Raw genomic sequence first — 12,529 nt, 5'->3', positions numbered from 1 at the left:
TATCTCACTATTGTTTGTTTCTTCTGTGTTTTGCTTAGCATTATGATATATTAATAAAATAAAACTTACTGGAAAAACAGAAAACACAGCTGATTATCAGAAAATTACTGAATAAATTGGAAGAATTGGCAGGTACATTAAGGTAAATCAACCTTCTTTTAATTCTTTTATAAGAAGTGTTATTTATTGGTAGTGAAACATCAGGACAGTCTGTTGTGTTGCATCATCACAACTTGTGAGATCAAAGCCTAATCCATGTATGCACTTCTTTAAAGCATTAAAATGAAAATGTTCCTAATGAATTAATTAAATGTCTTCAACCTATAAAGTTAGGAACAGCCACTAAATCTTTCTTGATCAGGCCTCATGACAGGATTCCACAAGGAATTAATTAAGAATTTCTATAGTGTGGGAGTTTAGCTTACTTCATGTAACACTTACTTTTTAAACAAAAAATTCACTCAAAACAAGTCATATGGTTTAATTAGTGTTATGCACATTTAATTAATTCATTATGAACAACCATATTGCATGTCTCTTTCAACTGAAAAAAGTGCTGTTTACAGTTCGTTTGTTTGTTATTTGGTTTTTAGGAGCATTAGCAACTAAGGCCATATTGCTCCGGGGTGTGCGGTGATCATTCCCTGACCTTTCCGCATCCTCCGTATTTGGTGGTGACGGGCTCGAACCCCGGTCTCTGTTTACAGTAAAGTAAGAGTCTTATAATTTAATCACATTTATGTACTGTATAAGATCTTCATGGGCATATCTGCAGCAGAAAAAAAATTGAGAATTGCTCTCATATACAATTATGCAAAATTACAGCTAAAAATTTTTAAAAAATGAGCACTATTGATTAAATCTCCATTTCACTTTCTTGCATACCCTGATGCCACTGTGAGTAAATAAATAATTAAAAAAAGCCCACGAGTATAAAATTAAAATGGCACTATAACTATATAACTTAAATTCTATAAAACTCATAAAAGCAATACAATAAAAGTAATGAAATACATCAATAGGCATAGGCTGTATTGCAACACACAAATACACCACTGAATTACATGGAACTGGAACTGCTGTAGCAAGATGCAACTCTCATCATGACTCTACTGTACCATCATAAGTGTCTACATGGCTACCAACAAATTTATAGCCCTCAAGAAATAAACTATTCTAATACTATACTCTATACATCACAATAAATATTTTAATAAATGAGCATCGCATTACAAACCCTATGGCAGGTTCTTCTTCACATGTACAAAGGACCTGTCATAGGGTTTTTAACATTATGCTCATTTATCAAAATATTTATCGTGATGTACAATGTGCCAGACTAGTTTATTTCTCAATGGAGAAATAAACTATTCCAACAATAATAAACTAACCCATGAATAAAATTGCAATAAAAGACATGATTAAAGCCACATTTATAACTTCTAAATTTTATACTGTGTGGACTTTTAAATTACAGTCTACTCCCTGTGGAATCAGAGCATGCAAGAAAGTAATACAATGGTTATTCCCAAAGCAGAGGCTTTTGTGGGAGGGAGAAAATTAGTCCCTCCTTAACAAAATGCTCTAACTAGCTAAATTCAAAGAAATCAGAGTTATAGAGATAATGAAATAAGTAGGTTGAAAAGAGATACTAAACCTGATGAAGATAAAATTTTAAATTAACAAAGAAAAGAATATATTATTCAGACTGTATCTGAAGACCCTGTTGCATGGTTGGTTGGTTTCAGGAGCCAACCCATATATATTTTTTACAGTCATATTATGCTAAGTTAACAAATTAGCATTAGTAGAGGCATATGATGCAAGAAAACAAGATTATATAGAATCAGCCAAAAAAAAAAAAAAAAAAAACATTTCAACCATCCATAGACTCCAAATGCTTGTCTAGTTTTGCCTTCCTTTGCTCGGCTCCTTTCCACATTGAGGTGCACGTGCTTTGTACCATTGCAAATAGTGCCACAGAGATCAAGATTTTATCCAATAAAGGTAGTAAATATTGTTATCGAGTAACAGAATATGAGAATTTTTAGCACATTGATCATTTTAAATGAAGCCAAAAAAATTTGTCAAATATTAGTAAAAGCAAAAATATAAAAGGCAGCCATATAAAAAAAAAATATTAAAAAATTCTTAAAATATATAATTCTCAAACTTACTCTCACATATTGGTGGTGTATAGGACCATTGTCCAACACTAGTACACACAATAACAGGAATGCCAATGCGATGATATCCAGGTTCACATTCAAATCGTATAACTGTTCCATATCTATTGCCTTCACCATTCAAGGTCACTCGTACAGCATTAGGTGTATCAGACAATGGTGGACAAGATGAAGCCAAACACGTTGGAAGACGCTCCCATTTTCCATCTTCCAAACATCGGATAGTTTCTGTGGGTCTACCACTAGGAAAACCAAATCCAGCATAACATTGGTAAGTTGCTTGGCCACGGTATGTTACATTTGTTGATGCTACAGCAAAACCATTGTTGATTTGGGGAACAGGCCCACAGTATCTTTCTGAAAGCATAACAAGCAGAATTAGTGCATCTTAAGTATTATATTATTTGTTATAATCATTATAGTACAGCAGAATTCTTTTATTTCTTGTAAATTATTTGAGGTAAATACAATTTAGTAAAATTTACAGGTTTAAACATATCAGGCCTGACGTAGTCCAGTGGTCAGGAGCAAGAATGCATAGCATGCATTCCTTGAGTGGACGGAGGTTCACTCAAGGAACGCATGCTATGCACTCTTGAGTGGATGGAGGTTCAAGCCCATGACTACTAAATACAATAAATATTTGTACTGACAATTTATTGTAAACTCTACTGACTTGGTTGTTGTGCCGGAGTATAAACAGAAAATTTATTTATAAATAAATAAAATTTATTTATATCTTAAATGACTTACACTATATATATATATATACAACGATGAGCCAAAACATGATGACCACCTACCTAATATGATGTTGGTCATCCACGTGCAGCCAAAACAGCTTGTATCCGGCGAGGCATGGATGCTACAAGTTTTCTAAATGTGTCTTGTGGTATCTGGTACCAACACGTAACCAGCAGATCCTGTGAGGTCTGCTGGTTTTGTCACCAGTCCGAATTGGAACAGTTTCACTTTAAGAGCGCCATGTCCTGTTAGGATGTGCTCATGGATGGGTAGAACCAATTACAATGTGGCTTATTCATGGCAAAGGTGACATCTGGGATAAAAAGTCTGGTGACCGCTCCAGTGAGACTTTCCTGCCAAAGGGAGAGGAGTTAATTCCATAGATTTATTTTTTCCTGTTTGATATTTGTAGCAGGATTGCAGTCTATTCCAAGGAGTGAGGTTGGTAGGCCTTTTTTTGTGTTTGTAGATGAAACCTCTATAAGCTATATACAGGTCCAGGGGAAGGGCCCCAGATAGAACCTGCAGTGCATTAGTTGATGTTGTTCTTGTTACTCGGTGTGTCGCAAGCAGCATAGTTCTTTGCATGGAAAGGAGTTTGGCGTGGATTTTACTGTTACTGACCCTATGGAACCAGACCCCAGCAGCATAGGAGGCAATTGGCAAGAACACAGCTTTATAGTAGAGAGACAGGGTTCTTTTGGTGAGTCCCCAGTCTGAACGGGATATCCTGATGACGGCTGCAGTGAAGGCTTTGGTTTTGTTTGCTAAACTGTTCACATGTGGTTGGAAACTGAGCCTGTCGTCCAATATTATGCCAAGGTGTTTAGTTTGTGCAACATATGAAATTTGCTTCCTGTGAATAAGCACTTTAGGGGGTCTACAGCAATCCAACCTGTTTTTAAAGATCATTAGCTTTGTTTTTGTGTTTGATATTTTTAATTTATTTATGAGGGTCCAGTTTACCAGGTCATCCAGGACAACCTTTGCATGGTCCTCAAGGGTTCTCCTGGATCTTCCTGCAATGCAAATAACCAAGTCGTCTGCATAGGCAAAATTGACGCAGTTGTCAAAGCTTCTGGTGAGCCACTGGTCAAGTACGAAGTTCCAAAGGAGTGGTCCTAGCACTGACCCCTGTGGACAACCTCTGTTTATAAATTTTGAATATGACAGGTGTTGGGCAGCGACCTGAATTGATCTGTTACTGAAGTAGGATCTTATGACTTTGTAAAGATATTGATTGCAGTTTGCCAGTCTAAGGGACCTGAGGGAACTCTCCCACCAAATGGTATCAAAGGCACCCTCAAAATCCACAAAGATGGCCATCTCATAGACTGCTGTGGAATGTCTACATTGTTTTACAAGGGCTGCTATGGCATCTTCCGTGGAGGATCTTTCTTGAAGCCATACTGCGAGTTGGATGAAATTTTTTTGTGAGTTTAGGATAGTTTGGATTCTGGGACCAATTATTCTTTCAAACAGCTTTCCCAGGTTGGCTAACAGAGAGATTGGGTGGTATGCTCTTGGGTCGGTATTAGGTTTTCCTGGTTTTTGAATAATTTTAAGCAGTGCCTGCTTCTATAAATTGTGAAATAAGCCTTCCAAGAGGCACTTGTTATAGATATTTAACAAAATATTAGGGTAGAGCTCATGAAATCTGGTGATGACTGTATTTTCTACCAGATCAAGGCCTGGATACTTTTTTTGGGATTCAACATAGCCACCACAGCACCAAGTTCAACAGCAGTGAAAAGATCAACATCCAGGGTACCTTCGTAAGTGGCATTTGTCTGCTCGAAGCTGAATTTGGTGCATGTTGTCAAGATTGGGATCATCTTCAGGAAAGGTGTGTTCAGTGATTTTCTCAACTGTTGAGTTCCAGTCATATGTTTCACTTTGTTGTATATATTTGGGCAGATAATTTTGTTCTTACAGATCTTGTATATGAGCCCCCAGGGGTCAGTGTTCTCTGCTTGGGAAACCAATTGTCTCCAAGACCTTAATTTGTTCTCTGCGATGGCTTTATGGTAGATTTTTCGCTTCTTCTTGTACTCTTGCTTCAGAGCATTAACTACAGGATCAGGGCAGTGCCTGCATCATTGAAAGGCTCTCCGTGCCACATGCGTTTATTTTCTGAGATTGGTAAGTTCCTGTGTCCACCAAGGAGTATGGGGAGTGTGCACTTTCTTTTGCTTGGCAGCATATTCAGTGGCTCTGAAGAGGGATGACTGTACATAAAAAGCATATTCAGCTGCAGAGAGGTTGTTAAGGTTTGGAGCTGTCACTTTAAAGTCAAGGTTCAGAGATGCTCTAAATTTAGCCCAATTAATGTTTCATATTGAGAATCTTCCAAGGTCCTCCAGAATGTTGCCATTGTTCTTTGGTGCTGCAGCTGTGATAGTGAAGGAGATGGCATGGTGGTCACTGTTAGATATGTCTGTTAGAATGTCCCACTCTGCAATGTGATTCAAAACTGGGGGTGAGGTTAAAGTGAGGTCGATGTTGGATTCCCCAAGCACGTTGGAGAAAGTGTAGGGTTTACTACCTTCATTGTGTATCATCCAGTTGTGGGCCAGAATGAAGTCCTCAAGGAGGGCGCCACAAGAATCAGTTTGGTTACGGTGCCAAAGATGGGATTTGGTATTAGAATCTGTTGTTAAGACAAGGTTGGCATGTCCCATTCTGCGGTGGAAGTCCTCAAGTAGGTTTAGGGCTTCTTGAATATCATTTGTTGGTGGGCAGTAGAGGGAAACAAGGTAGAAGGATAGTTCTTGGGTAGCAACATGAATACAGGAAGAGTTCTGGGTACACAGGCTGGATATCGATGTGGTAACAATCTGATTGTTCAGGACGATAATAGCAGCCTTTGGATAAACTGCCATAGTGTAGAACATCCTATATGCAATAGGATATCCCGTGCTTTTGAAAGAGTTTCCACCAGCTCGGAGGTGCAGTATGGCTCCTGCAGACAGATAATATCGTATTTCCTCTCCAGGGCAGCAACCCCGATCTCATCCGCCACCATTCTTGAATGATGTCCATTCACCTGAAGGATTTTGATTCTGGGCCCTTAGTTGTGGTTTCTCTGTTTTGTGCTGCAATTTGTTGTATTATTTGTGGAGGATTTTCGTACTGGCTAATTCAACTGCACGGAGATACTCGGGGCATTTGGAGTCTCAGATAGAGTGGTTGTGATCCTTATTTCTGCATTTGCAATTTACACATTTGGGGGAGTCCGCTTTGTTTGGACAGTCTGCAAAAACATGCCAACCTTCTGCACAATGTCTGCAAGACAGAACCTTGTATGTGTGCAGTATTGAAATGAGTGACCATAGGACAAGCATTTGAAGCATTTAGACACCACTGTGAATCTTCTAAATTTGTGCAAGGATACCCCTAAGAATATTCTGTCATTACCTAATATGTGCTTTAGGATATTGGGGGAAGCCTATGACACAGTTTGTCAGTTGGTTCTTGGACCCTGTGCTGAAACTAAATGTTATCTTCTGTCTGATTTCATCCAGAGAAAATCCAAACTCCTGCAGGTTTTTGTAGAAGATGTCTTCCAGTATTTCCTCTTTTGTGTACTCCTTTGGCACATCATAGATTAGTATAGTAGGATTCGAAAGTTTTGGTTTCTCGTGGGTTAATCCTACTAAGTTAAGAGTTGTCGTATTAGTAATCCTGCTCAAATCCTCTCCTTGGCCTCAACAAGGACTCCTTTATTTCTGACTGTTCTGATGCTCTTTATTTTAACTTCTTTGTGTTCAGTTCGCAAGGTTTCTTCCACTTTTTTCCTGACTTCCTGGCTGGATTCAAGCTGTGATTTTTCTGTGGGATGAAAGATTACAATGTGCTGTGGTTCTTTTTGTGCGCCTGGGGGATCTGAGGTTGCATGCAATAGTTTTGCACATGGAGCAATGCCCTGAGCTTGATCCTTAGTAACCTTATTTGGTACTCCAACTGTGGAGTGCTTCTTTAGAGTGTCTGCATATGTTATGGATCCTTGCACCCTTCCTGCCATAAGGTTGTCACTATGATCAGCCCTGATTTGCAGTCCTGCTGTCTTCACCTTTAACTTTTCATTCCGATAATGAGTGCTGTGGTTATGGACTCCAATTCAGCCCAAAGTCCCTGGATGAAGTTGTTGTTCCAGTTTGCATTTTTGTTTGTTTCAATTGCCATGTAGTCAAGCAGTGTCATTTTCAGATTAGTCATTTGATGAGACTCTTCGGAGGGGACCTCCGGTCTCACATCGTCGCAGTCCGGGATTTCAGAGCTAGATGGTGCCAGTTCTGCCTTTGTTTCTTTTTCTCCTTTGTTTTAATTTGACTGATTTCTTTTTCCTTAACGCACTCTTCCCTTGGGTACCTGGAGAGGGTGGGATCAATTCTTTCATTAACAGATATAGCGGCTTTTGCAGGAGCTGCACTAATCTTCAGTGGTGTTTTCGGCGGAAGGGGAGGAAATTCTTCCAATTCATCCTCAGTAGAATCACTAGAGGAGGAGGAGCTGGGACTATCACTTGAGCTCATGCTTACCATTTCACCTAGTGCTGTTTGTGCAAGTGAAAAGTTACTTAACACATACAAAAAAGTCAAAACTTACAACTTATTTTAGTTGGCTAGACTTGTCACTGTTGAATGTAGTAAATCCGCTTGTACGAGGCGTAGATAATTGCTAGGAGACAGTAAATGACGCGTGTCGCTATGGTCACCTGACTGCAAGTACAAACCCATGGCACATTTGCCTGACTTTGACCTGTAGCTGGAAGCGGTAGATAGCTCTGGTCAGCCGTGAGTAGCAAAACAGCAAATTTTGAAGTATGAGAAAACTATAAATAATAAATACCTGGATGTCCAAGTCACCACACAATGGATATCCTCTAGTTCAGCGTCAATTTAGGAATACACCAACATCAAAATCGTCATATAAACATAAGCATAATTCTGTTAATTTAATTGGAGCTACAAAGACACGTAGCCGTACAATAGAAGAGCAGCACACACAGCAGTATGATGTTTAGGTAGGTGGTAAAAGTCAGAGTGCCTGGCACATGGATGACTGGACCCAGGGTATCCCAGTAAAACATCACCCAAAGCATAACACCACCGCCTTCTTTTTGTTCCACGGCGCATCCAGGCGCCATCACTTCCCCAGGTAAACAATGGACACATACCCGGCCGTCCACATGGTGCAACAGGAAACGTGATTGATGACCAGATGACCTTCTTTCAATCACTCAAGGTCCAGTTTCAATGCTTGCATGCCCATTGTAGGTATTGTCGTCAGTGAACTGTGGCTAGCATGGGCACTCAGAGCAGCCTGTGGCTAAGCAGACCCATTTTCAGCAGGGTTGGTTGGTTGGTTGGATTTTATTGGTGCATTATTAGCAACTAAGGCTATAATGCACCAAAACCTGGTTTCAGCAGGGTTCGATGTACTCTGTGTTGACACATTACTCCAGTCACCAGCATTCCAATTACCAGCGAGTTGTGCCACAGTCATTTTTCATTTGTGCCACTCTCATTTTTCCTTTCCTAGTGCTTATGTCTCACAAAAAAAACTCAAAATTGCATTGTTCACCAACATCAATTGGATGCATTTTCTTAGATTTTATGTATTTCTTAACTAACAGCATAACTCCTGTCTATCCTTTTTGTACACATTGTACTCCCCAAATTCCAATTCTGCACTGCTTATATTTGTGTGACACCACGTCTGATATCCCAACAGTATCTGCCTTTGATGTCTTGACTAGCACTTCAAGCTCATCAAATTTATTAACTATACTCCTAGCTTGGTGTACATGCAAGTATACATGCACCTGTTTCTACTCTTAGTTACCCTAACACAGCTCATGTATTTATTTGTTCCACTATGATTCCCAACAGTCCTAGAAATCTCCAGTGCTTTGCTTTCCATGCTGCTGCTCATTCTAATAGAAGCAATGAAAGAATAACTTTTGCCTTTTAGTCTGTGTATCTGCCCCCCCCTGAGCTAGCAGTTTTCTGACCCACCTAACACTGCCTCAATAGCATCAGCAAATATTGTTTGCATCCTTTCTATTTAAGTGTACCCCATCCCTGTACAAGGTCTCTTCTTCAACAAGCAAAGTCCAGGCTGAAAAAAATTCTATCCCTTGAGCCTTACACAATCTCTCCAGGGCCGAGTTGATTGATAAGGTTCTCATCATATACTCCCTCCTGTTGTGTCTAGGCAGAATTGCACACACTTTCATATTCAACCCTAACTCGTGACTTTTTTTCAACATTGACCTGTACTTGTTGAGTAAATCTTCAGTTTTCTTACTCTTAATGCCATTAGTTCCAATGTGTACAAGAATATCACCTTTTGTGCACTTAAAAGATGATATCTGTTCTACAACGTCATCAACTTTTGGCCCTGGCAGACATACCTTAGTCCTGTTCCACCTATCTTTCTTGCATAGCATATTCCCCGTCTCTCTGACAATAGAGTCACCAACAATAACTAGTTCCTTTGGGACCAGCGCATTCTGCCCTGCAGATCACCTCTGTGTTGCCTGATGCACAGGAGTCAGCTCTGCCGTTGAGCTGGGCAGCTGAGAGCTTGATGGGCCCCTCATATTAATTTCTTCGAGGGCCCTACACCTCAAGCTCTCAAAGATGCCTGTCAGAATGCTGAGCTGGAGCTAGGGCTTACAATACCGTGATCCCGGTAATTTTTTTCCGGTATTGATACAAAAAAATACTGGTTTTTCGGTAAAATTATTTTAAAAAAAATAATTGTTTATAATTTAATTGCATAAAGGTTATAAAATCACCTTTATGTGATTATGACATCATTATCTCTACTAGCAAATGTTCGAGAAATCATCAATAGAACACCATGCAACATTGCAACCTGACCACAATTCTCAGACAAATTTATGTCTGACCGTATTGTAACTCCCAAGTCCCGTTCCTCCACTACTGACTTCAGTTCAACTCCACCAAGTGTATAAGTTATTTTGGGGTTGTTGTTCCCCAGGTGGAAGACCTTGCATTTTGCTGAATTAAAGCATAGCTGCCACTTTTCTGACCATCTTGGAAGTCTATCTAGGTCACTCTGAAGAAGCTCTGCTTGGTGGCGATCATTAACTACTCTACTAATCTTTACATCATCTACAAGTTTAGACATCACACCATCTATCCCTTCATAGATGTCATTTAAGATAATCAAAAATAACAGTGGTCCCAATACTGATCCTTGGGGAACCCCACTTCTTAAATTAACCCAATTTGAGGAATAACCATTTATCATAACCCTCTGCATGATGCCCTCAAGCCATCATGCTGGATTTTCCCCTATGATTCCAACCTACTCCAACTTATAAAGTAACCACTCATGTGGGACTGAATCAAATGCTTTGCTGAAATCCAAATAAACAATGTCGAAATTATTCCCAAAGTCTAGCTCTTGAGTGACCCTGTCAAAATAGCTAACCAGATTAATTAAACATGATTTTTCCTTTACAAAACCATGCTGTATATCCTAAATACCATTTCCATCTAAATGATCCTGAATTCCACCCTTGATCATGGCCTCCATGATTTTTCCTACTACTGAAGTTAGACTGGCCAGTCGGTAATTTCCCATTACACTCCTAGAACCGCCTTTATGTTCCGATTTACACCAATCCAACGGAATCTCTCCCGAGTCCAGTGTGATGATCTCATAATTAGCCTTAATGGTTCAATGCACTCGCTTGCTGCCTCCTTTAAGATTATAGGGTATATGCCATCATTATTTTCAACTTCACTTCCATGATATCTCATTGACACAAAGGGTTTTTTTATGTAAATATCGATGCAAAGTAACTGTTGAGTTCAGCTGCAACTTCAGCTGTGGTATCTAATACTGTCCCACATCCATTACATAAGGATCCCATCTGATTTGACCTTCTGTTCTTTGCATTTATGTATGTGAAGAATTCCTTAACTGTACTCTTTATTCCTAATCCTCACTCTTTGCTCTCTCCCAGACTCAGTAAAGATACTATAGTGAAAATTATACTTCTCTTAATAAAACGTCTTTCTCCTTCAGAAAATGATGAACATAATCCAACCATGGAAGACCAACATAGAACAGAACATCAGTGTTCTGCAAATTATTTCCAAAATAAGAAATTTTCTGACTCCAATGAGATTTTAAAATATGAACTTGAGTCAGAAATTAATGAAATACTTTTAACTATTTTTACTAAAAACGTTCAAAGCCTAGAAAATATGGACTGAGATCGTCTATGATTATCTCAGTACAATAGTACCAGAATAGAATCCGAAAGGGCATTTTCTGCTGCTAATCAAATATGTACCAAAATTAGATCCATTTTAAACGATCATACTATTGATTACTTATGTTTCTTAAGAGCTCACTTTATTCGGACAGGTAGTGTGGATGCTTAAAAATTAGCATTTTAGCATTAGTAGAGGCATATGATGCAAGAAAGCAAGCTTATGCAGCATCAGCCAAAAAAAAAAAAAAAAAAAAAACCACTTCCACTTCACCCCTCTGTTCGTTCCAAATACCTGTCCAGCTGAGCCTTAAACTTATTTAGGCTATCAACCTCCACCACAAGGGATGGAAGTCTGTTCCACCAACCAACTACCCGCTGGCTAAAGGCAAATTTCCGCACATCTATCCTACATCTGCCTTTCCTCAATTTGAATTTATGCCCTCTCAGGTGATTATTCTGAGCAAGAGGCAGTATCCCATCAACACTGAACTGCAGTATCCCATCAGCTTCCCATCAACATCACTAAGCTTTGCAGTAACAATATGTATTTTTTTGTTTTTAGAATAACTGTATTTTAATGATTTTTTCAGAATATTTATTGTTGCAATAAAAGTTTATTTAAAACATGAATAATTCAAGTAATTACAGCACTTGTTTGTTTTCTTACTTTATTGCACTTAATTGTCATGGCAATTTTGTGCTAGATGCCTAGAGTGTCAAGAAATTAGGTGCCAACTAGGAGTTACAATACCAGTATTAATACCGGTATCCTGGTTTCATAAATTAAAAATACCAAAATACTGGTATTAAGATTTTGACTGGTATTGTAAGCCCTAGTTGGCACCTAATTTCTTGACACTCTAGGCATCTAGCACATAGACAGACATCCTCCTTGGCTAGATCATGTCCTGTTTTAGAAAGTTCAGCAAACATTTCACATTTCACACATTTTTTGGGACTGTGATGCATTGGAAAATCACCCCCTTTGTCACAGCACTACCACTAGTCTGTGATCTTTGCTTTGCAGCTCTAGTCTAGGTCATGATTTCCATTTAAATACACTTTAATTAACAATGGAATTAAGAGTAATAAATATTTTTGATTAATTGATAATACTATACTAAGCTAACAGATTCTTAATACACTGCTTTGTATTACCTATACTATGTTCTTGTACTACAAAAACAGTCCCTGCCAATACTGGTGCACATACAGGATGGCATTGGTCTACTGCCTACAACAGTACAAATTTTTGTTTCCACAAGTTCCTGATACTGCATTACTTTCAAATAAAACAAAAATGAAAGTATTATCTCAAAGGGTAAGCCTGCCATTTGTT

The 12,529-nt window shown here is 38.9% G+C and overlaps 1 protein-coding gene across 1 annotated transcript in view; it reads right to left on the bottom strand.

The window, feature by feature from the left end:
* LOC150088154 (uncharacterized) overlaps positions 1–12,529 on the bottom strand; it is a 611,850-nt gene that overhangs the window by 441,653 nt on the left and 157,668 nt on the right. The window contains exon 14 of the mRNA XM_090369355.1: positions 2,178–2,543. Within this exon, the coding sequence (XP_090225481.1) occupies positions 2,178–2,543 (366 nt within the window). The remainder of the gene's footprint in view (positions 1–2,177; positions 2,544–12,529) is intronic.

The sequence above is a fragment of the Mastigoproctus giganteus genome, chromosome 3 (assembly GCF_048544385.1).
Source record: "Mastigoproctus giganteus isolate SK-2022 chromosome 3, ASM4854438v1, whole genome shotgun sequence".
Taxonomy (NCBI): domain Eukaryota; kingdom Metazoa; phylum Arthropoda; class Arachnida; order Uropygi; family Thelyphonidae; genus Mastigoproctus; species Mastigoproctus giganteus.
The sequence above is the reverse complement of the archived record's forward strand: the minus strand, read 5'-3'. Positions and strand labels throughout refer to the sequence as shown.